This window comes from Thamnophis elegans, chromosome 4 (assembly GCF_009769535.1).
Source record: "Thamnophis elegans isolate rThaEle1 chromosome 4, rThaEle1.pri, whole genome shotgun sequence".
Lineage (NCBI taxonomy): Eukaryota > Metazoa > Chordata > Lepidosauria > Squamata > Colubridae > Thamnophis > Thamnophis elegans.
In genome coordinates, this window is record NC_045544.1 from 114949380 (window position 1) to 114973648 (window position 24269).

A 24269-nucleotide genomic window follows, 5' to 3' on the forward strand; every position below is an offset into this window, starting at 1 on the left:
GGGAGGGATGAGTGAGAGCATCTTTATTTTGTATTTTTGTGGTTCATTAACTAAAATGAGTTCAGCTTACAAATAAAGTAAGCCACAAATCATGCTTTCCAGAATACATTGGCTGCAATTATATTGGAAGAAATGTCCATCTGAGTTCAGTTCCAAGTGGGGGGGGGAAAAGACACTGGATTCATAGAAGTTGCTTCGAAAGAAGTTTTAATGGTAGACAGCAGGACCACACGGTTTGAGGTCCTGTGGGGGAAAGAAGGATCACATGCCTTGAAGATCTTGAAAGGAAAAAAAGGGAAGAGATGCTGAGAGAACCTGAGTTTTATACCCCCTCTTGGGCCCTGCCTTGGAGCTTCCTGTTCCTGTCTAAGAAATGTTTTCGGATTGGTGGTCAGATTCCCAAGGGGCGGGTGTCTTAGCTAACTTTGTAGGTTGTCTGTCTCCCAGGGTTGGTTGAGCTATTGCTGGGTGATAATGTAACGAAGGGCTTTTGGGCAATTCCTTCTATGGCTCTGCCTAAAGGAGGGAGATCTTTGTTACGTAGAATAGACTGGCTTAAGCCTTAATGGCCCATTGACAAAGGTGGGGGGGCTGTTTCTGCCTCTCTTTTGGGGGGAAATATTCTGCCCTTTTAATATTTCCTAAAATATCTCATTTTTCTAGGAGAAGGGTGCGTGTTGACTTCCTACACTTAAAGGCTAAGCTAACACGACACATTATAGCTTAATGCAGTTCATATACACGGTTGTGGGAAGCTGTTTCAAATGTAAAATTAATATCCCATATCTAAAGGCACTTGATTCAAAATATTTCCTAGAAATAAATATCACTCATAAATCTCACTCACTCTCTGCCGCATTGTTTTCAAACCAGTGGCATGTATTTTAGAGAATTTGGTGGCATGTATTTTAGGGACTTTGGTTAGAAGCTGCCTCAGGAGGCTGGTGCCATTCAAGGCTGACAGAGCAGTGTTTTACTGAGTTTACGTATCACTTTCAGCCAAAATGTGGTTTGCTTGGCTGATGTGAACCCAAAGCAAGTGTGGATTGTAAACTAGACTTGTGGTTTATATGTGTTTGTAAACCCTGATAACTGATTAAGCAAACAGAGCTAAACATTTTGGGTGAGAAGATGTTTCTCTCTGTGTAGTTTTCCTGTCCTAACTTGCACTGTGGGTTATGTTGAGAAATGTTATGGAACGGAAGGGTTGGGTCTAATCCTTTTTCCCTGATCCAGTTAGCAGATATTTCCTCCCACTGCAGCAATTTAATGGATGAAGCAGAAGGCTACCTCGCAGGCTGCTGTATAACCCCCCCCTTTTTTTTCACTGCTTGACCCCACATTCATATGCTGAGAATTTCCTTCTCATCACAGTCCCTTCTAAATCAATTACATGCTCCAGTTAAGCAGGACCTGGGGTAGTTTGGTTTTCCCTTCTAACACCTTCCACTGTACATAGCTTTTCATTTCTTCTTAGTAATCTCCTCCTCCTATCTTTTCTGGAAGTGCAACATTCGGACACTGTTTTAGATCTCTTTCCTTTTCTGAGCTCTGATGCTTACAGTATGTTCAGATTTAATATTTCCTTCCATCATTATGAAATGGGTGGGTGGGAGAGATTTTTTTTCTTTCTGCTGACTCTACCAAAGCTTTAAAGTGGGCTCTTTTCAGTCCTAATCATATTGATTAATATAGTAGTCTATTTTCTGGTCTCCATTGTAACCTTTCTCTCTCTGCCTGTAATGGTTTTGTGCACTTAATTCTTTCTTCCCTTGCACAACAGCCTGGCCATGTTGTTTCCATTGTTTTCTTGGTGTAGAATACCGAGGTTCTTCGCCCAACATGGGTTAGATGGAAGCTGAAGCATCCCCCTTCTATTGAAAACGTACCTTGAATCTTTCTGCCTTTCGTTTGCCTATTCAGCTGGCCTCTTTTCTTCACACTTACCTGTAGGTTACATTCACACAATATGTTAAGTTTGTTTACTGAGTCAACTGAATCAACCCTTGGATGATACTATTCTGACCGAGGCTTCCCAGGAGCATGAAGCAAACTCCTGGTCCCAACAAAAAACCCTTTTATTAATTGACTGTGAATTCTTCTCATTCACATCCAGCAAAGCCTTTCAAGGGAGGAATTACAGTCACAGACCTTATCTGGCTTGGAGAGCTGCCAGGCCGATATCTGCAAAACTTGGCAAGGAGTCTCGGAGAGTAACGAACCAATTAAGTGAACTAATTGTCTCCTGCAAACTCCCCTTTCGCTCCTCTTTTATTTCCTCTGGGAGGGGCCATTCATTGTCCACCTGTGGCCTTACTCCCAAATTGACCTTTAGCTGTTCTTTATCTGTTCCCAGTGGTGGGATTCAGCCATGTCTGCACCACTTTGGGAGAAGCAGTTGCTAACTTTCTGAGCAGTTTGGTAAACTAGTTGTTGGAAGAAATCATTAGGGAAGAGAACCAGTTGTTAAATTATTTGAATCCCACCACTGCCTGTTCTCTTTGTCTAGCAACTCTGTGCATGTGCACACTGGGAATAGGCTCCAGCTGTTAGTCTGCCTCACTGATGTCTGACTCTGAAGGCAGCTGATAGCTGGCATACGGCGCTGGTCCCCTCTCTGCCTCCGACGCAGAGCACTCATCAGAATCTTCCCTAGACTCCAGGACTGGCCCATGTTCCTCCCCAACCTCCTCACTGTCCGAATCTGCTGCCAGCTCCACTGGCTGCTGGCGGGCCACAACAGATACAATATATGGAATGATAAACTGAGCAACCAGGCTGAGCTTGTGCTGTTTATTAATCCACAAAAATACTAGCCAAGAGGTAACACAAGACAAATTTCATTTTGCAAAGGCAGTCATTAGGTTTTGTTGTGGCTCAGCAGGAGCCGTTGGAGCTACCACCAGACTCCGACAGCGAGGAGCCTTGAGTCGGCTTTGGAGGATGTGGAGGACCCTGGACAGGGTTCCGACTCTAAGCAGGGCGCAGAGAGGCTGGTTGGCCACCAGGAGGCGCCTGAGCCTTGGAGCAGTGGGAAGGAGACAAGGGAGTGTGATACGGACGTCAGCAGTGAGGAGGAGCCAAGGGAGTTGTTCCTAGATGCCAGGTACCAGAGAGCTAATAGGCGTAAGGAACAATTACGCAATTACAGGAGGTAATTGCACTCAGCTGGTGGTCATTAGGCTCCTCTCCAGACTATAAAAGGACTGCTTGTGCACACGCCCCTTTTGCAGAAGTCAATGCAGGAACGAATGTTGGAGAACATTATTGTGAACTTGGCAGGCTGGATTGCTGCCCAAGCTTGTCTGTGCCGGTTTGCTGCCAAGGACCTGTCTCTGTTAATTAAATGTTGTAACTTATCTTTGGCTCGGAGTGGGTGTGGGATGAGGGGGGTCAGAACAGGTTTATAACTAACCTTGTGCACATGTGTAAACACAATCTTTTCTTTCAGTGTCAACCACTTCTGTTCTTGCCTGCTTGCTAGATCCTCTGTTTCATATATTTTCTTCATGTCTTTTCTCCAGGTTTCTCTGCTTCCCTTTTTATGAGGATCTTATTTTTTAATTTTGTTCCAGCATCTGATGAATTGACTTTTCTTTTTCTCCCTTTCATGATCTTGAGCAAAATACCAAAGAAGACCCACCCCCCTAGCCTTGTACCCGGTAGAAAAGTTGGCTATCTCCCCATCTCCATCTCTAGCATGGACCTTTAAAAAAATTAAACATATCTATTTTTAGATCTAGCTAAGGACAGCATTGGATGTGCCTGATCTCAAAAAAGGCTTGGATAGTGCTTGTATTGGAGAGTACCGGGAACTTCCAAGATGTAAACAAATCTGAGAAGGTGGAAGAACATCCTGGGGGAAAAAAACATTTCCTTAGTTGACATACAAACAGCATGAATGTAACCATAAGACCATCAGGAATTAAATTGTATTCAAGGAGATCTGCAGTTTTTATTAAGTTCTTAATGTGACGTTTTATTCCTCCCATGTTGAAAATTGTATCTGCTCCTCTTCTGGTGGACAGAGAGACAGCACTTTAAGTTCCTTTTCTTTTCATTCCTTTTCTGTTTCATGCAAGTGCATAATGAGCTGCCCAAGGGATTACCTGAGAGTGAAAAATGTAGTAGCTTTGCTTTGTGGCTATTCTTGCATCCTGTCACCATTTCCGAGGTGACTAATGTTTGCTAAACATAGCTAGCAATAAGTCCAGGTTTGCACAACTCATGGAGCTATGCTGGACTATATAAATCAAGAACAAGAGGTGGCTACAGGCCAAGAACCTGAACTACAATCTGGATTTTCAATGTAAACCCAGTCTTCAGTGAACATGCAGAATTGTGTGCCTGAATAGCAGATGACAGTCTTCTCTGCAAATGAGAAACACTGCTTTCTCCTATTTTCCAAATAAAGGTAAAGGTAAAGGTTCCCCTCGCACATATCTGTTAGTCATTCCCAACTCTAGAGGGCGGTGCTCATCTCCGTTTCAAAGCCAAAGAGCCAGCACTGTCCAAAGACGTCTCCGTGGTCATGTGGCCAGCCTGACTAAACACCGAAAGCGCACGGAACGCTGTTATCTTCCCACCAAAGGTGGTTCCTATTTTTCTACTTGCATTTTCACATGCTTTTGAACTGCTATGTTGGCATAAGCTGGGACAAGTAACGGGAGCTCACTCCATTACGTGGCACTAGGGATTCGAACTGCCGACCTTTCTGATCGACAAGTTCAGTGTCTTAGCCACTGAGCCACAGCGTCCCTGATCTTCCAATATACGGTAGTTCAGATCAAATACCGTATATACTCGAGTATAAGCCGAGTTTTTCAGCCCACTTTTTGGGCTGAAAAAAGCCGCCTCGGCTTATACTCGAGTCTACAACTGGATCCGGCAGTGCTGTTGCCTGTTGGAGGAGGAGGAGGCGAACCAGCCTGCCACCGCCGGCCACCGCCACCCCGCCGCTCTTCCCGCCCCCTTCCAAGCCCCACAGTCCAGCGGACGCAGCAGAAGCAGCCCCGGGGCTCCGCTGCCGCTCCCTGCATTTTGTGGACGGGGTCTCGCAGGAAGGAATCCCCTCTCCAAGGGATCCCTGTCCAGAAAATGCGGGGAGCGGCAGCGGAGCCCTGGGGCTGCTTCTGCTCCGTCCGCTCCTCTCTGCTCTCCTGTCGCCAGCTGGTGGGGCTGACCCTGATCCATAAACACTGCCGAATTCAGCCTCGGATCTTTGTCGGGACCTCTTTCTGGTCCACCTCTGAAGTCCATATTCTCCATAGTCTCTCAAACTGCTCCCCCCCACCTCCAGTTTCTTCCTAGTTTGATCCCACGCGCCGCTGACCTAGGAACCGCATACCTGCCAGCAGTTTTTTCAGGCTGCTCCCAGATGGGAAGGGAGGGGGATTGTATTAGCCAAAGGGGGGAAAGCGAGCGAGCGAGCGAAGCAGTGGGAGGGGGAAAGGGTCCCTGTGAAGCCCTGCGGCCAAGGAGCGCTGCCTGCTTTTAAAGAAAACCTGGAAGGGGAAGAGGGCGGGTTTTTTCCCCTCAGTTGTGAGGGCAATGCTGCTCGCGACTTTCCCCTAAATGTTGGAGAAAACTTTTCACCGCTGTCCTCCTCGGCTCATTTGGGAAGGACGATTGTAACAGGTTGAGATTTCCTTTCAAAACAAAACAAAACCAACCCCTCCCCCGGTCCCAATGTTTCAAACAACCCCCTTTCCTGCTGGGAAGAGCCCAGCCAACCCCCCCGTCCCTTCCCATTCGAAAGGGAAGCTCGTATCACCTTCTAGAGAAAGTGGCAAATGCCCTCCGTGACTTCCTTGGTTTTTCTCCGGGCTCTGCTCTTCGGCATTGCCCTTGGGGAAAACTGCCGCGGTTTGTTTCCTTGAATATATTAACAGGCGCGTGGAAAGCAACTAAGCCAAGGAGCGTACGTAGTCCAGCCAAGCGAGTCTAGTTTCCTGGGGTCCCTTGCTCGCTCGCTTTCCCCCCTTTGGCTAATTTGGGCTTCTCTTTCAAAGAAAGAAAAAAAGAAAGAAAGAAAGAGGAGGAGCCAGGGTGTAGAAGGGGTTTACAATCCCATCTGGGAGCAGCCTGAAAAACTGCTGCCGCGCCACGCCTGCGCCCCAAACAGAGCTGGGTCCAATCAGCCTTTTTTCCCCTTTTTATGCCCTGTCTCAGACGTGCAGGCGCGCATGCTGTGAACTTGCCCACTTAGACGTCGAGGTTGCCGCGTGCACTCTTGTATTTTCCCCTTCCTCTTACGTGTCCCCCTTGGTGCAGCGGGCTAACGCTGGTGAAAGGAGTGGGGTGGACACAACTGGTAAATTATAAACCACAGATTTTAATCCTATTTAATTTTTAATGGTATCAAATTTAGCTATAAAGAAGAGAGAAAGAAAGAGGGAGTGTGTGCACAGGAGTGTGGATTTTCTAAAAATCCCATTGAATCCAGAGGAGGGAAGAGAGAAAGAAAGAAGGAGTGTATGAGGGTGGGAGATTTCCTAAACCCCATTGAATCCAGAGGAGGGAAGAAAGAAAGAAAGAAGAAGTGTGTGCACAGGAGTGTGGATTTTCTAAAAATCCCATTGAATCCAGAGGAGGGAAGAGAGAAAGAAAGAAGGAGTGTATGAGGGTGGGAGATTTCCTAAACCCCATTGAATCCAGAGGAGGGAAGAAAGAAAGAAAGAAGAAGTGTGTGCACAGGAGTGTGGATTTTCTAAAAATCCCATTGAATCCAGAGGAGGGAAGAGAGAAAGAAAGAAGGAGTGTATGAGGGTGGGAGAACGACAGCTCTGATGGTGATGACTGCGAACTCAGTGATGATGACAATGTCTATGCTGATAACCTCACACTAGCTAATGCTGAAGCTCTGTTTGGACATACAGATGATGAGGAGGAATCCAGTTTTGAAGGATTTTAACTCTTATGTTTTAGCTTGGTTGCTGAATGAGCTAAGGTTTTTGTACATTTAAAGTTATTGTTGATACCATATTGTTTTTATTGACCCTCTTTTCCACTTACAGAGCTAGTTATTTATTTATAAATAAATAATATTTATTTATTCAAAAACATTATTGGTATCTATTTTTATTTTTGAAATTTACCGGTAGCTGCTGCATTTCCCACCCTAGGCTTATACTCGAGTCAATAACTTTTCCAGCTTTTTGGGGTAAAATTAGGTGCCTCGGCTTATATTCGGGTCGGCTTATACTCGAGTATATACGGTACGTTTTTCTCTTGTAAGAAAAGGGCTTGGTGGTTCAGCAGGCTGAGTGAATAATGGAGATAGCTTTATGTGTAGTATACAGCTACCGATTTGGACTGGTTCGGCTGAAGTGGTAGTGTTTTGGCAGCCTGGATTGCTGCCACGCCTCCAAACCTGTTCTCCCAGCGGCGCCTATGGTTTGGCTTCTGCGCATGTGAAAAAGCACTTTTATAGTACTGTGCATGGGCGCACAGCATACAGCAAGCATGTGTGCTGCACAACCATGAGCCAAACAGCAGTAGCAGCTGCCAGAACCCACTCATGAGTAAGTTGCACCATTCTCCCTCCCTCTATTTCCCCTCACGAGATATATTTGGCTACTCGCATTGTTAGAAAGTTTATAGCTGAACTTCTAAGATCAGAACCTAAAAAGAACTATGCTGGACCAGAACCAAGACCCATCTAATCTAGCTTCCTCTGTCACATAGGAACCATTCAACTGCATGCGGCAAGCTCACAAGGATGGACAGGACAGTGGTAGCCAAAGAAAGAAATCAACGAAAGAGAAAATACGTGGCTACCATACAACTCAGTAAAAATCTGATTTTCTGTAGCCCGGATCTGGTAGGGTGATGGAATGAGTACCTGCAGAAGCTGTGGAGGGGAATCTTGGCATCTCAGGGCTTTCCCAGTACATTCTGGAGAAAAACGAAAAACGCAAATTAAAAGACTGCAAAGTCCTGAACTGGATGGGGATTGGGAGAAGAGGTTCAGGGTAGCCACATCCTAGAATCTCTTAGAACAGGGATGTCAAACTTGATTTCTTTGAGGGCCACATCAGGCTTGTGTTTGACCTCAGGCAGGGGGGTATGGCCAGCTCAACATCACTTGTGTCGGGGGCACCTGTGGTAGCCTGAGCACTCTGCCAGCAAAAACAGGCTCCCGAGCTCCATTTTCAGTTGCGACGGCTTCCTGCAACCCTCTGCCAGCAAAAACAGAGCTTGGGAAGGCTGTCTGCGGCTCTTGCAAGCTCTGTTTCGCCAGCAGAGGCACCACAGGCTGGTCCTTTGCTGTTTCCAGGGTGGCCCCACAGGCCAGATTTAAGCACCCTGCAGGCTGGATCTGGGCCCCAGGCCTTGAGTTTGACACCCTTGTTTCCCCCAAAATAAGACAGGGTCTTATTTTCTTTTGACCCCCCAAAATAAGCACTTGGCCTTATTTTCGGAGAGGCGGTGTGGTCACCTCATGGCTGCTGTGGTGTTGCAATATTTTGGGAAGGGCTTATTTTCAGGAGAGGGCTTAGTTTAGCGCATGCGCTCAAAAGCCCAATTGGGCTTATTATCTGGGGAGGTCTTATTTTTGGGGAAACAGGGTAGGAATAGCAATAGCAGTTAGACTTATATGCCGCTTCATAGGGCTTTCAGCCCTCTCTAAGCGGTTTACAGAGTCAGCATATTGCCCCCAACAACAATCCGGGTCCTCATTTTACCCACCTCGGAAGAATGGAAGGCTGAGTCAACCCTGAGCCAGTGAGATTTGAACAGCCGAACTGCAGAACTGCAGTCAGCTGAAGTAGCCTGCAGTGCTGCATTTAACCACTGCGCCACCTCAGCTCTATGGTAGGGTAGGGCAGTGGCCCCCAGCCTTTCGGGCAGCAACAACTGGTTCCATGGAGAGAGGCTTTTCCGCGGATCTGAGGGGATATGGTTTTCCATGCTGCCTATATCCCGCAGATGGGGCTTCGCTTGTTTGCGGCCCTGTTTCTGGCATGCCGCAGACCGGTGCAGGTCCATGGACCAGGGGTTGGGGACCCCTGTATTAGGGTACAGAGTTATAGCTTTAGTTTGACAAGATTCTGTCTATTAGGTATAAGCCAGGGATGGTGAACCTTTTCAGCACCAAGTGCCCAAACAGGAATTCTTGTGCACGTGTATGCACCAGAGCACCAGAAAACCAAAGACCAGCCAGACAGCACATGCCTGCCTGCTTTTTGGCCATTTTGTCGCATTTTCAGGCTGTTTTTCAGACCATTTTTGGCTCAAAAAACCAGCCTAAAAATGCCCCCCAAATGGACTGTTTTTGGCCATTTTTTCAGGCTGTTTTCAGGCCATTTTGGGGCTGTTTTCTGACACTCTGGCACCCGAGAAAACCAGCTGGCAATGGTGCACATGCGCACAGAGAAGACTCTGTGTGCCACCTCTGGCATGCATGCCATAGGTTTGCCATCATGGGTATAAGCAAATAAAGGGTTAGATTTGATTGGATCTCATTGTGTTGGCTTTGGGCTTGAACCTCACAGGTGGATCTAAGCAGGCAGCCAGCAAGACATAACTTCTCATCCAAATGCATTCCACAATTGCAAAAACATAATGATTAACACTGCAGATATGACCCTCTTCCATTTGGCCATGTATTTGTTTATGGCATATGAGGTGGGGGTGGTGAAGCTGTTGCTGAGAAGCCTCTGCTAAAATTAGGTAGTGCAAAGCTAGCAGATCTGCCAGCAAAGTGCATCTGTTAAAAGCATTTTGAAAGGAATCTTGACACTGATCTGAATCATGAAAGTATCCGGATGCTAGGAGAGTAGCCAGAAACTCTTGAACACCAAAACTCAGAAAGGGGCTTTACAAAACAGGAATGGGGAGAAAAAATATATGGAAGTTTGCTGCCTTGAGATCATGACAGCTTCTAAAACATCTAAAGAAAATGTCCCACCTGGTATTGTGTATCATATTCATTGTGATCATATTAATGTTCTCTCCTAATCATCAAACTTTCTCCTTATCCTTTGGGTATTCCCAATAGTGAAGCATCCAATCCCTGCAGAAATGTTTAAGTAGTTATCTAGGAGCTCCATCGCTGGGCTTCCTGGAGAAGGGAGGAAAAAAGAGGATCCAGCTGCAACAGTGACTCTGCCAGTGACTAAGAAAAGAAAGTTTAATGGTGATACCCACTTTATAACTTCCTCAAGGGCCAGGCCCTTGCTTGCTAAACAGCTTTCTACTGAGTTTCTTGCATTTATTCCCTACGTATGTTGAGGTTGGTCATGGACACAGAGCAGGACCCAGCTGGGATGTGTAGTCTTGTGTAACCAACCACCAGAGGGAGCTCCAGGGCACTTCCTGGAGATTGAAAGCAACTTGTACCTCTGGTTCCAAGGATAGTAGGTTTGATTCAAAAATGCATTTGCTGTATCCAACCAAAATGTACTTTTACTGAGTTCTGAAAAACAATATGTTTTGTGAAGATGCTGTAAGTAGTAGCTAAACTGGGCAAGTCACTGAAAGACTGATCTCTATAATAGCAATAGCACTTAGATATCCCTTCACAGTGCTTTACAGCCTCTCTAAGCGGTTTACAGAGTCAGCATATTGCCTCCAACAAAACCACTAATAAAATATCCCTCAGTTCTTTGTGCAGTGCTTTGAATTGGTAATTCAACAAATGAACAGGTGAATACATATGAAGTGAATGATTACCAAGTACTCCTCAAGTTATGAGTGTAATTGAGCCTGGCAATTATGGTTGCTCAGTTGTGACGATTGTAAAACATGTCACCATATGACTGGATCTGATTTTACAACCTAGGGTGGTCCTTAAGTTAATGTGGCTATCGTTAAGTGAAAGTGGAAGTGGTTAAGGTAATGCTGCAGTTAAGTGGTGTTTGCCAAAAATTGGAAGTGTAGGAAGGCTCCTCCCTCCCCAGATTAAAATATTATTTATTCTTAATGTTAAAAAGGGGCAGGATAGAATATTTCCTTTAAAGGAGAAAAAATCTTAACAAAAGCAGAAAGCAGCCCCAGGTTTCCTGCTATAGGAAAACAGCTTCAAGCAGAAGCTTGAAAAGGCTGGCCTTTAAGAAGGCAAATTTTGTATCCATTCAGAAAGACTGAGCCAATCTATTAATAAACAAAGAGACTCCAAATAAGCAGTACAATTAGGCAAGCCAGAACTGACAAGATTAGCTCAGACAAACAAACATCTAGGATTTGCATTTCTCCTTTTGCCTGTAGAGCCAGCCATGACCCCTACATGACCCCATAGGAATCTAGCAATAGCCATTAAAATATTAAAGGACACATTCTTACATAGGGACAGGCATCCCAATTACAAAGCCCCAAAGAATGTATAAAAACCCACCTACTCTCAACCCCATTTTGTCAGCCACCCCAGAAACATGCTGCTATCACTGAGGTTTCTGGCAATCAAATAAACAGAGATCTTCTTTCTTGCAGCCAGCCTCCATTTTATTTCCAGCGTCTTTCTCTCAGCTTGGAACTGGACCAGTCTTCCCCCCCCCCCCCCCCCCCGGAGGTCCTCCGGAGGCTTCAGGAAGCTTCCCTGAAGCCTCCGAAAGGCGAAAAATGGCTGAAAAAGAAGCCTGAAGTTAGCTGGCCAGCACACGCATGGGTGCTGGAGCTGACAGGGCAATGCCTGGCATGCCCTAACAAATGGCTTTGGATGCCACCTGTGGCACGCGTGCCATAGGTTCGCCATCACGGTTTTAGGGGATGAAACAAAATAAGTGCCAGCACCATTCAATTCATTGGTTCCATGTCTGCCCAGGTGACTTGAAGTAAAATATTGGAATATTTTTGAGGATACTCTCATTATTTGCTACACACTAATACATCTTTTTTGTAATTCAGTTGCTAGTTTACAGAATCCGTAACTATTTTACATTTTATTTCTTTCAACTTTTATTTCTTTCAATTTCGCGCGCATTTGCCTCAGACCTTGCTTAATGTCAAGCCGGCCTCCCTCAGCAACCAAGAAAGAAACCACTTAACTCCATTTTGCAGAATTAAGAGTACTTTTACTGGTTATGAAAAGACAGCAGCTAAGCAAAGCAAGATCTGAGGCAAAAGCATGCGAAATCATACATATCAATATTTGTCCAATCCCCTCCCCCCTGGCAACCCCCATCCCATTGTCCAATCTGCAAATCCCTCAGGTGTCATGTGGGTTGCATCTCCAAGGAGCATCATCAGGTTGGTATGCAGGATGGTTGGCCTTGACCAACTCTAAACACCAGCCACTAGGATGCGCAGTAGATGGTGAGAATAAAATTCCCTTTTAACAATCTCTCCTGTACCAAATCTTCCCCTCCCAAATACCAGCCCCCCCCCCTGTTTCAATGGCAGCCGAAAACAAATAGCGAAGCAGAGGCTGACAGTAACTTCTTTTCAAAGCAACCATAAAACAAAGCAAAATTAAAACATTTAACTGTTACCCCAAATTAAGCAATGAAACATTTTATGATACTCAAATGATGCCGTACATTGAGGCTAGTTAAATAAACAATCAAAACATTTAAGAAGTCAGATGAGCTATTTGAAACTTTTCTTAGTCAAAGCAACCTGAAATTGAAGGCTAAAAGGTTTGTCTTCATATAAAAAGAAAAGAAAAATGTAGTCTATCTTCAGTGGAGGGGAGGTCAGCAAATGAAGGCCTTGGTGGATGTCCCAAAGGATGTCTGAAGAACTGAAGAAGCTTCTTGGAGGAGAAGCAAAACGTCTTCAAGGAAAACCTTGCGCCACCCGGCTCCTAATGAAGATCATGTGATCCTAGGATGTCACAAACAATGTAAAAATACATGCCAGTTGCCAAGTGCCTGAATTTAGATCACATGGCCATGGGAATCCTGCAACAGCCTAAAATGAAAGGATCGATTGTATGTCACTTTTCCCCCCAGTGGCGTTATAACTTCAAAGAGTCGCTAAACAAAGGTTTGTAATTAAAGACTTCATTAATCGGCTTGATTTGTACAATCCACTGAGCCAAAATTAAGGAGGCCTTACTGGGTCTAGCATGTTGGTTGAGGTCAAATATTGTATAAATATACAAGTTGGGCACCCCAATTCCCGCCCGGAGTCCTTCGGGATTGGGCGGCATATAAATATATTTAATAAATAAATAAATAATAAATAAATGCTATATCAGTGGTAGGATTCCAAATCTTTTCCTACAGGTTCTATGAAGGCAGCGCTTTGCATGCACACGCAGCACTCAAAGCCTTCCCTCGGTGTCAGCGCTGGTGAGCAGAGCTGTTTTTCTGCTCTGCCACGCAAATCAGCTGAACTAAAAAAACAAGGGAATATAGGACAGAAAACGATGGGGATGGGAGGGCGGGGCCAACCAGAGGTGGCACTTGCCAATTCTCCAAACTACTCAAAATGTCGGCTACCGGTTCACCCAAGCCATAGAGCCGAGGTGGCGCAGTGGTTAGGGTGCAGTACTGCAGGCCACTTCAGCTGACTGTTATCTGCAGTTCAGCGGTTCTAATCTCACCGGCTCAAGGTTGACTCAGCCTTCCATCCTTCCGAGGTGGGTGAAATGAGGACCCAGACTGTGGGGGCGATATGCTGACTCTGTAAACCGCTTAGAGAGGGCTGAAAGCCCTATGAAGTGGTATATAAGTCTAACTGCTATTGCTATTACTAAACCACTCCGAACCAGCTGAATACCATCTCTCTGCTATATCTAAAATCAAGAAGCTTTATAATTCAGGAGAGAATCCCTTCAAGCAATGCAATTTTCTCAGCTTCCTGCAGCAAAAACTCTTGTTATTTTTATGGCTTTCCTAAATAGCAACCTGTTTGCATATTTAATGAAAGACTGAATCAGTAACAATTCTTGGACATGTAGAAAAATGTAAGAAGCTATTTTGCTTTCATCAAGAGTACTGGAATCTGGTGTTGTAATTACTCTTCAGTTGCCAGTATCATCCAGAGCATCAAATGTGGACCGAAACATCAACCTGTAAAGGGGCATCCATTTTACACAAAACAACCCATTGTATTTTTTGGAGTATAAGACACACTTTTTCCCCTCAAAAAAGAGGGTGAAAATCTGGGTGCATCTTATATACTGAATACAGCATTTTTGGCCTCCCGAAACCCTGCCCCTTTTGCAAAAATGGCCATGCATAGCCTTTAGGAGGCTTCCAGAGTACTCCTGGGGACTGGCAAAAGGGCAAAAATGAGTGAAAAATAGGCTGCATTTTGCTCATTTTTGCTCCCCCCCAGCCTCCAGAAGCACTCTGGAAACCTCCTAAAAGCTATGCATGCCATTTTTGTGAAAAACGGGCCATTTTTTGCTCATTTTTGTCCCCCCCCCCCCCAGCCCCTATGAGCACTCTACAAGCCTCCTAAAGGCTATATATGCCCTTTTTTTTGACAAAAACCAGGCCCGTTTTTATGAAAAGCGGGCTGTTTTTGGGAGGCCTGCAGAGTGCAAAAACTTATTTTTTTAATTTGCCTCTTCAAAATCTTGGTGCATCTTATACTCTGAAAAACACAGTACTTGGATTTTCAGTGCCAGATAAAAACAAAGTAATGTTTTCTCTGATGACTTCATTTTATCTGCTTCAGCCTTCCTTCCCCGAGGAAGTGGTTTGTATTGTATTGATTACTTATTTATGAAGCTTCTGCCACAGTACATGCAATTCAAAAGATTCTTGGCAGCTTACAGCTTGCAAGTTAAAACATCAACGGTCTGATTAAAACTCCAAACAGGGACCATCAAAAGCAACCTAAACAATATAATAACGACAAAAAAATGGGGGGAAATAATTAAATTTTTTCACGTGAAGTGTTAATACCACTTTATAATGGCTTGGTAAGGCCACACTTGGAATACTGCATTCAGTTTTGGTCGCCACGATGTAGAAATGATGTGGAGACTCTAGAAAGAGTGCAGAAGAGCAACAAAGATGATTAGGGGTCTGGAGGCTGAAACATATGAAGAACGGCTGCAGGAATTGGGTATGTCTAGTTCAATAGAAAGAAGGACTAGGAGAGACATGATAGCAGTGTTCCAATATCTCAGGAGTTGCCACAAAGAAGAGGGAGTCAAGCTATTCTCCAAGACACCTGAGGATAGAATAAGAAGCAATGGGTGGAAACTAATCAAGGAGAGAAGCAACTTAGAACTGAGGAGAAATTTCCTGACAGTTAGAACAATTAATCAGTGGAACAGCTTGCCTCCAGAAGTTGTGAATGCCCCAACACTGGAAGTCTTTAAGAAGATGTTGGATAGCCATTTGTCTGGAATGGTATAGGGTTTCCTACCTAGGCAGGGGGTTGAACTAGAAGATCTCCAAGGTCCCTTCAACTCTGCTATTGTATTGTAAATATGGTATCATACATGAGAGAACACTTTATACACACTGTAATTTGGTCTTCAACATTTTCCTAACAATTGGCAAAAAGGGAGTTACCCTGAGTTTTGTCAGCAGGCTGTTCCAAAGAACTAGAATTGACACCCCCCAAAAAAGCAGTACCTTGCAGCTTTACTCCCTCCAACCGCACAGAAATGTGGGGCTATGAGTAGCTTCTCCTTGGGTACAGGTAGTCCTTGACTTACAGCACTTCGTTTAGTGATCATTTAGTTACAACAGCACTGGAAAAAAGTGACTTACGGCCATTTTTCACATTTACGACCTTTGCAGTATTCCTATCGTTACATGATTTACATTCGGACGCTTGACAACTGACTCACCTTTATAAGGGTTGCAGTGTCCCAGGGGGGCCCATGATCCCCTTTTGCAATCTTCTGACAAGGTAGAGTCAATGGGGAAACCAGAGCCACGTAACAACTGTGTTACTAATTTAGCAATTGCAATGATTCACTTAACGGATGTGGCAAGAAAAGTCGTAAAAGGGGGCAAAACTCACTTAACAAATTTCTCACTTAATAACATAAATTTTGGACTCAATTGTTATCATAGGTTTAGGACTACCTGTATTTTAATAGATTGAGCTGCTTGGAATATGTGGCCCTGTAGATACTGCCACATAGCTAAAACATAAGTGAATGAAGACTCGTCTTTGTAGAAATTATGTTGATCAGTTTCAACCAGTGGTGGGATTCAGCCAGTTCGCACCTATTCGGGAGAACCGGTTGGTAACTTCCTAAGTAGTTCAGAGAATCGATTGTTGGACGAAATCTCCTTTTGTTTTTTTCCACTTTACAGGGCTAATCCAACACCATTCTGATGTTGTTTTAGCCTAATCTTTATTGACCTGCTTACAGAAACTGCCTCTCCGGGTAACTCTTATTACATTGTAACAGCTAAGACAAAGCGCCCATCAACCTCAGTGACCTTGAGTTGGCCAAGCCCACCCAGTCACATGACCACCGAGCCCCACCTACCCAGATAGTCATTAGGGCAGAGAACCGGTTGTTAAATTATTTGAATCCCACCACTGGTTTAAACCAAGACTTTGGTCTTCTGCATAATAATGTTACAGGTAATAATCAGTGGTGGGATTAATTTTTTTTTTTTTTTGCTACGTGGCATGGCATGGTTTGGTGAGCGTGGCATGGGGGAAGAATACGATAAAATCTCCATTCCCACCCTGCTCCAGGGGAAGGTTGCTGCAAAATCCCCATTTCTTCCCAATCAGCTGGGACTCAGGAGGCAGAGAATAGATGGGGGTGGGGCCAGTCAGAGGTGGCATTTACCAGTTCTACGAACTACTCAAAATTTCTGCTATCGGTTCTCCAGAACTGGTCAGAACCTGCTGAATACCCACCTCTGGTAATAATCCATTTCTACATAAACTGATAGACTTATGAGTTCCTGATTTCCATTTTAAAAGTTGGCAGTACACTGATTCTTTTCCTATAAAAGATTGATGCTATAGTACATTATATATTTCTGGTACAAAATTGAGGTCTCATCCAACAACGCTAGAATGGATCTCATCCTTGCTTAGGTAGGATCAATGTATACATATGAGCCAGCAGGACTTTCAAATGTCAGCGTCCTTTCACCAGCTGGCAACCCTAACGGTAAGAAATCCTCCAGTTAGGAAAAATACTAGACAGGAAACCCAGAAGAGCCAGATTTATTTCCAAGATCACTACCTGCCTATTTTTATCCTCAAGCAAAGGCAATATTTTTTTTAAAAAAGCAGCTAGTTGGCTTCAACCCATAGCACATAACTCATTTAATGTAACACTGCCACAAGATTCAGTGACAGCAATAGATTTATATTGCAGTTGACCTTGGGAGATCTCAGAAAGCTAAGCAGGTTTGGAGCTGTCTGGTGCCTGATTGAGAAACCACAAGGAAACAAGCAAGAATGGAATATAGGGGAGGCAATCCAGGAAGAAGGCAATGGTAGCCATTTTGGTGTTATTGTCAAGAAATCTACCTGAATGGATCCAGGAAGATGAGCATGACTCCAAAGGATCTTACTTTTTCAAAAGAAGATGAGTAAATCTGTGGTAGAAGTAGCTACTAGATATGAAAACTTAATGGCATTTTCATGTTTTTAAAAGAATCAGTATGCTGTTGAATGCCAGGCAAACAACAAGAGAACTGCCATTTCATTCTCTGTCAATGGATTTGCCAGAGTATTTGCTTGGTCATTACGAAAACAGACTATAGATTCATATAGATCAGGGTTGTCAAATACAAGGCCTATAGGGTCAGATCTAACCCATGGGGTGCTTAGATCTGACATGTAGAGCTGCGCTGGAAACAGTGAAGGACCGGCCCGCGATGCCTCTGCCAACAAAAACAGAGCTTGAGAGGGCCGCGAGTGGCCCTACCAAGCTCCGTTTTCACTGGCAGAGGGATGCAGGACGCTGTTGCAGGTGAAAACGGCGCTCAGGAGCCCATTTTCGCTGACAGAGGGTTGTAGGAGGCCATTGCAGGTAAAAACGGAGCTCGGGAGCCCGTTTTCACTGGCAAAGCGCTTGGGCCACCACAGGCGCCCCCAACATTAGTGACATCAAGCTAGCCATGCCCCATTGGCCATGCCCCCCCCCCAGCCCTCCCAAAGTCAAACACCACCTTGATGTGGCCCTCAATGAAATTGAATTTGACACCCCTAATATAGATCGATCTTTGGTCAGTAAAACTGTTGGTGCTTCTATATAATATATATTATGGTATATATTTTAAAAGATGAGATTAAAGAAAGGAGTACAGCTAAGGAGATGAAGGCTCACAGTGTTTCCCACATGCAGGGAATATTTGGATCAGCTTTGCTCAATATAATAGTCTCCAGATGCAAACCAGTCAGCTGCAGACCATGGGGAACTATTGAAAAAGGAGTGCTGCAAAATTTGCATGATTCCTTACAATTTTAGCACTGAGTGGGAAGGGATTCCAAGTTGGCCCTCTGCCTGCAGTGCTAAATCAGCAGGAGGAAAAATACAACAGTGCTTAGGAAAATTGCCGGAGCATTGTAGAATGAGAAGGCAGTGCCATCGACCCTGTGGCTTTATTTGGTTATTCAGCTCCCTCATCTTCTGCATCCCACCTGCAATGTTTTCTGGCCGGTCTTTTGATTTTGCTTAGGTTTATTATTCTTGGTTGCTTGTAAAGGTCAACCTGCTTCTGGATAGTGGCTGGATCAGCAATCGTTAATAATGCATTGTAAGTTGGGCAGAGCAGGTGATTCAGTCTGCAAAATGGAACGGAAGCTGCAAAGAAGTTAGATATTTGTGCAAAACTGCTACCGTACAGATAGTCCTCAACTTACAACCATTTATTTAGTGACCAGTACAACAGCACTGGAAAAAGTCACTTCTGACTGGTTTTCATATTATGACTGTTGCAGCATTCTTATGGTCACATGATCATTATTCCGGCACTTGGCAACTGGCATGTATTTATGACAGTTGCACTGTCCTGGGGTCATTTGATCTCACCACTTGTAACCTGCCTTCGGACAAGGAGTAAGTGAAGCTAGATTTGCTTAATGACTGCAAGAGTCACTTAACAATTGCATGGATTTGCTTAACAACTGGGGCAAAAAGGTCGTAAGATGGAGCAAACTCACTTAACCACTGCCTTGCTTAGCAACAGAAATGTTGAGCTCAATTGTGATTGTAAGTCAAGGACTACTGTATGTGTATTTGAGACAAATTTCCAGACTAACCACGAAATGGCTATAGGGCAGATCAATGTTTTGGAACAGCTTCACAGTCAGCAGGATTGAATATTATTCAGGATCTGGGGAGATCTCAAAATGTAGTCCATGTAAGGAGCTCAGGGGTTGTTCTTAAGCTAGATAGGTTCCGCAAAGAAGAATGGGGGAAAATATCAAAATATCAAACTCAAGACTAAAAATACATTCTGTAAAATACAGAAAGTACATTATTCCTTTCTGCCAAAGGAAGTGATACAACGTAGTGTCTGAAAGGCTGCCTAAGCTTTTTGCATCTACCATTTTCACCATTTTTTTATTTTGAATCTAATAATATATATGTATGCACCGGTATGCATGTATGTATATACATATTGTAGAACTAATTTGTACAGTATTTAACTCTCTACTTTGTGGGAACTGTTCATTTAAAGGTTTGTGCAAACATACAATTTGCTCCCAAAATATATCTTTTATTCAGATTTCTCTGCTAAATGCTCTGTAAAAAATGGGTACGTAGGTTAATTAAATTTGCAGGAATAAGAAAAAGAAGATCAAATAAAGCATCACTGAACAACTCCTGCTAACTATATGGGCATGTCCCTGCATTTTCTTGGAAGGAGTACCAAAATAATTTGTTACCTTTTCCCTGCATGCTGGCTGGGGAATTCTGGGAGCTTAAATACTGATTTAAATGCTAGCAAAACCTGATCCAGACTCAACCAGATACAGCCAGCTACTGATATGGGAGGTGGGGATTTAGAAAAAAAAAAGCAAATTTCTGTGTATCATTAATATTTTGATGTTTCTATTATTACTTACAGTTTTAGAGTTGATCCAAGATATCTAGATGCCTCAAGTAGACAATCCCCCCAAAAGAGCCCAAAATGTAACTCTCCCAGGGTGTGCTAATTAATGCCTTAACGAAATGAAATGGAAATGGAAATGAAAAAGGCCGTGTATTATTTTAGAAGACCCACTGCTGGATGACCACTAGATGACAGCAAATAACTTGTCTTTTTCCAGAGATTTTTTGCAGCCCAGATCTGGCGGGGAAGTGGGGCTAGAGGAGAGTTGTTTAGCAAAACTTGCTGGGTTGTGCCATCTGTGTGAGATCCGCCTTTCCTTCTGCTAGGCTGTTTCACATTCCAAATGGATTTTTTTTCTTTTCTTTTCTAGATGACTGTGAGACCTAACAGGAGCCTACTTTTTAAAGAGGCTATCGAGGAAGACGATGTACATTCATTTTGATTAATCTGCTCAAATCGGCCACTCTTTACTACATTATAACCCCATGATGCCCAGCAGTCTGGGAGATGTAGCACCCACTCAACTGGGAAAGGTTTTCGTAAACGGTGCTGGTCCCAAAAATTCAAACGTGCAGCCAATTCTGAGGATGACATCTCATGGCCTTTCTCTTGATCCGGACGCTCCCCGTTTTGTTCCGAATGGCCGAAACGATGGCCTGACTCTGTTGTTACATCCCCATATTCCCATAATTTCAAGCTAAGACTCTCTACTGTTGACCTCACCCCATTCCTAAGAGGTCTGTAAGGGGCGTGCATAAGCACACCAGCGTGCCTACCGTCCCTGACCTACTGTCCCCATTTATTCGTACCCATTTTCTGTGTTCATATTTATGTTTATACTTACGTTAACTTTTACATGGCTGACAAGCAAACTAAAATAAATAAATAAACACACTTGTCCCTTTAAGAAACACACACCCCCCAGCCTACCGCACCAGCCTACCTTCTACAAGTCAACCGGCTCGGAGTTGCATCCTTCTCCCCTTGTGGGTGAAGAAGACAACAAAGGCAGGACTACGTCCCCCAGGATGCTTTGCGAACAGTGGGCGGGGTAGCCGAGGAGCCGCTGGTCTTCCCCTTCTGGGGGTGGGCAGCATCTGAGGATGAGGAGACGCTTTCTGTTATCATCACCCAGCCCCCTTCCGCCCTCTCGCGCTTGGCTTTTCCGTTCCAGGGCAGCCACCAGCAAGCCAAGCGCCGGCAGCCCCCTCCCCTCCACCCTCCCACCGGATCAGCAGCAGCGGCGGCGGCGGCAGCGGCAGGAGCATCTCCCTCCGGGCGCTGCTTTCCCCCTCCCTCCCCTCCCTCCCTTCTGTTTTCCTCCCTCGTTCTCTTTACGTGCCAGAGGGGAGCAGCTGCCGCTGTTGCCGCTGCTGAGCTGCAATGAATGAGCATCCAGCGCTGCGACTCGCAAGCCCTTCGGATCGCCTGGAGCTGCCGAGGGAGCCGCTGCGAAGCTGTTGAAGATTAGGAAGAAAGCGAGCCTAAGGCAGAGTGGGGGGCTCACGCCGGCCCCCGCCTGCGGGGAAGGCTGCAACCGCACCGTTCCCCCCCCCTACCTCTCTTCTTCCTCCCACCCCCCCACCCCCCCATCCTTCACGGGGCGATGAGCCGTCATGGGTGGTCCGCGGTCCGAGGCGGGATGCCGTGAACGGAGCATGCCTTGACTCTACCTATTGTGCGAAGGGAAGACGGTGCCGATAACCGCAGCCGCGCCAGCCTGTCAAGTCCGCTGCCGCAGCGGAGCAACCACCCAGCAGCAACCTCGGAGCGGAGAGGAGGACGAGGACCTCATGCCTAGGAACGGTGCGGCCGCTGCCCAGCCCTGACAGCCGAAGGGCAAGGAAAGCACCCCCCCCTTCCACCGCCGGGAGCAAGGACCCCCGTCTCGGTTTCGCCATGGCTAATAGGCCGAGGGTCAGCGAGACTCTAAAAGTGGTGGTCCGCTGCCGCCCCATGAACAGGAAAGAGGAAGCCACGGGCTACGAGAGGATCATGGACATGGATGTGAAGCTGGGCCAGGTGACGATCCGGAACCCCAAGGCCTCCCCAGGGGAACTGGCCAAAACCTTCACCTTTGACGCCGTGTATGATGCCACCTCCAAGCAGGCAGACCTGTACGATGAAACGGTCCGGCCCTTGATCGATTCGGTCCTGCAAGGGTTCAACGGCACCATCTTTGCCTACGGTCAGACCGGTACCGGGAAGACCTACACTATGCAAGGGATCTGGGCTGACCCTGAGAAGAGAGGGGTCATCCCCATCTCCTTTGAGCACATCTTCACCCACATCTCCCGTTCTCAGAACCAGCAATATTTGGTCAGGGCTTCCTATTTGGAGATCTATCAAGAAGAGATCCGAGATCTCCTGGCGAAAGACCAGAGTAAGAAAATGGATCTGAAAGAGAACCCGGAAACGGGGGTTTACATCAAGGACCTTTCGTCCTTTGTGACCAAAAACGTCAAAGAAATTGAACATGTCATGAATTTGGGGAACCAAACCCGATCGGTGGGCAGCACGAACATGAACGAGTACAGCTCCCGCTCGCACGCCATCTTTGTCATCACGGTGGAGTGCAGTGAGACTGGCCCAGATGGAGAGGATCACATCCGGGTAGGGAAGCTCAACTTGGTGGACTTGGCTGGGAGTGAAAGGCAGAGCAAGATGGGTGCCCAGGGGGAACGGCCCAAAGAGGCCTCCAAGATCAACCTCTCCCTCTCCGCTCTGGGGAATGTGATTTCAGCCCTGGTGGATGGCAAAAGCACCCATATCCCCTATCGGGATTCCAAGCTCACCCGCCTTCTGCAGGACTCTTTGGGTGGCAATGCCAAGACCATCATGGTAGCCACGCTGGGCCCAGCTTCCCACAGTTACGATGAGAGCTTGTCAACCCTCCGTTTCGCTAACAGGGCCAAAAATATCAAGAACAAGCCACGAATCAACGAGGATCCTAAAGATACACTATTGCGGGAGTTCCAGGAGGAGATCATCCGCCTGAAGGCCCAGCTGGAGAAACGAGGGATGCTGAGCAAGAAAAGGCGGAGGAGTAGCCGGAGAAAGAAAACCATAGATGGGGAGGGAACCCCCGAAGGTGAAGAGCCAGAGGACAATGAGGATGGAGGGCTGGAAAAAAACATGAAAAATTACTTGAAGGAGCAAAAGGAAAGGTTGGAGGAGGAAAAAGCAGCAATCCAAGATGACCACAGCCTGGTGAATGAGGAGAAGCAAAAGCTACTGGAGGAGAAAGAAAAGATGATTGAGGAACTCAGGAAGGAGCAAGAGGCCACTGAACTTCTAGCAACCAAATACAAGGTAAGTCTTATGCATACCACCATTTCTGAAGTGTGGTTTGGGTACACAGCACTTGTGCATTGGGGGGGGGGGAGCAGTGAGGAAGGACATCATTTTCTAGGTGGAGCAGGAGGTCCCACGTTGTCCTAAATATCATCTGATAGGTTTAACTATTAAGATTAACTCACTCTCCCCCTTTTAATCACACTTAGTTAATCAGATGGACTTCTTGAATTCTTAACTCAGCATGCAGCCATTCATTATTAGGCCTATTCCAGCAATACTGGTGGTAAATACGGGTTGATGCTTGGTGAAAAGAGGTGTGACTTCCTGGGGAGACAGAGGCCACATGCTAATATTTTGCTGGCGCACACTGGACCTTGTGGCAGTAATGGATTTCTGTTGGCTGCAGTATCTGCTGGGCCTCTTGCTTAGGTTTATGCGCTGTCATGTGTCGGATTCCTTTGCATAGGCTGTCAGACGCTCTCCATCTGGCCAGGAAGGAGGAGTGGCTGAACTGTGGAGCGATGAAGCCCAGTAGGGGGTCTTTGGTGTTTAGGGCTGGCAGCTTCAGCTAATAAGCTCTTCCGTTGCACAACAAAGCAGCACAGAAAAGGCCATTGCTATGACTGGGTGGAGGTGACCTCCTGCATACGCATTGGCTGGTACCTCTGGGAGGTTGGCCAATTGTTCCTGCAGTTCTGATGGGGTTTCCTTTTGTCTCTGCAAATGGGTGTTAACAAGAGGGGATGCAACCTTCCCTGACTTCCAGGTCACACCGCCTGCAGCATCTTAGGGGTTTAAGTGAGAATTTTCCCCATCCTATTTCTGTCCCAATATGGAAAAGTGTGCCTAATGGATGCTCAAAGGTCCCCCCCCGCCCCCCTAAACTGTATCTGCATCTTTTTGCTGACTCTTGTTTTGGCCAGATCTGCAAGTGTTGTCTGTGCCCTTGGTTGCCTTTTAGCGTGACCTGGGAAGTGTAGCAAGATAGGGCCCATCCTGTGGGCCAAGAATGAGGTTCCCGAACTTGCCTCCCAGTTTGAGTCTCATCTCTCTTAAAAAATGGGTGGGTGTGCCCCA

General features: G+C 45.7%; 1 protein-coding gene and 1 long non-coding RNA gene across 2 annotated transcripts in view; one reads left to right on the forward strand and one right to left on the reverse strand.

Annotated features, from left to right (window-relative positions):
* Positions 1-3887: 3887 nt before the first annotated feature.
* On the reverse strand, positions 3888-20964 carry LOC116508139. Its single transcript, XR_004255286.1, has 4 exons — positions 20839-20964; positions 9914-10066; positions 7844-7896; positions 3888-4109 (listed from the first exon to the last, which is right to left on the reverse strand). It is a non-coding gene; the product is annotated as an uncharacterized LOC116508139 (long non-coding RNA).
* Positions 20965-21032: 68 nt separating this feature from the next.
* Positions 21033-24269, forward strand: part of KIF3C (kinesin family member 3C) — a 38269-nt gene continuing 35032 nt past the window's right edge. The window contains exon 1 of the mRNA XM_032214902.1: positions 21033-23207. Within this exon, the coding sequence (XP_032070793.1) occupies positions 21795-23207 (1413 nt within the window). The 5' untranslated portion in view covers positions 21033-21794. The remainder of the gene's footprint in view (positions 23208-24269) is intronic.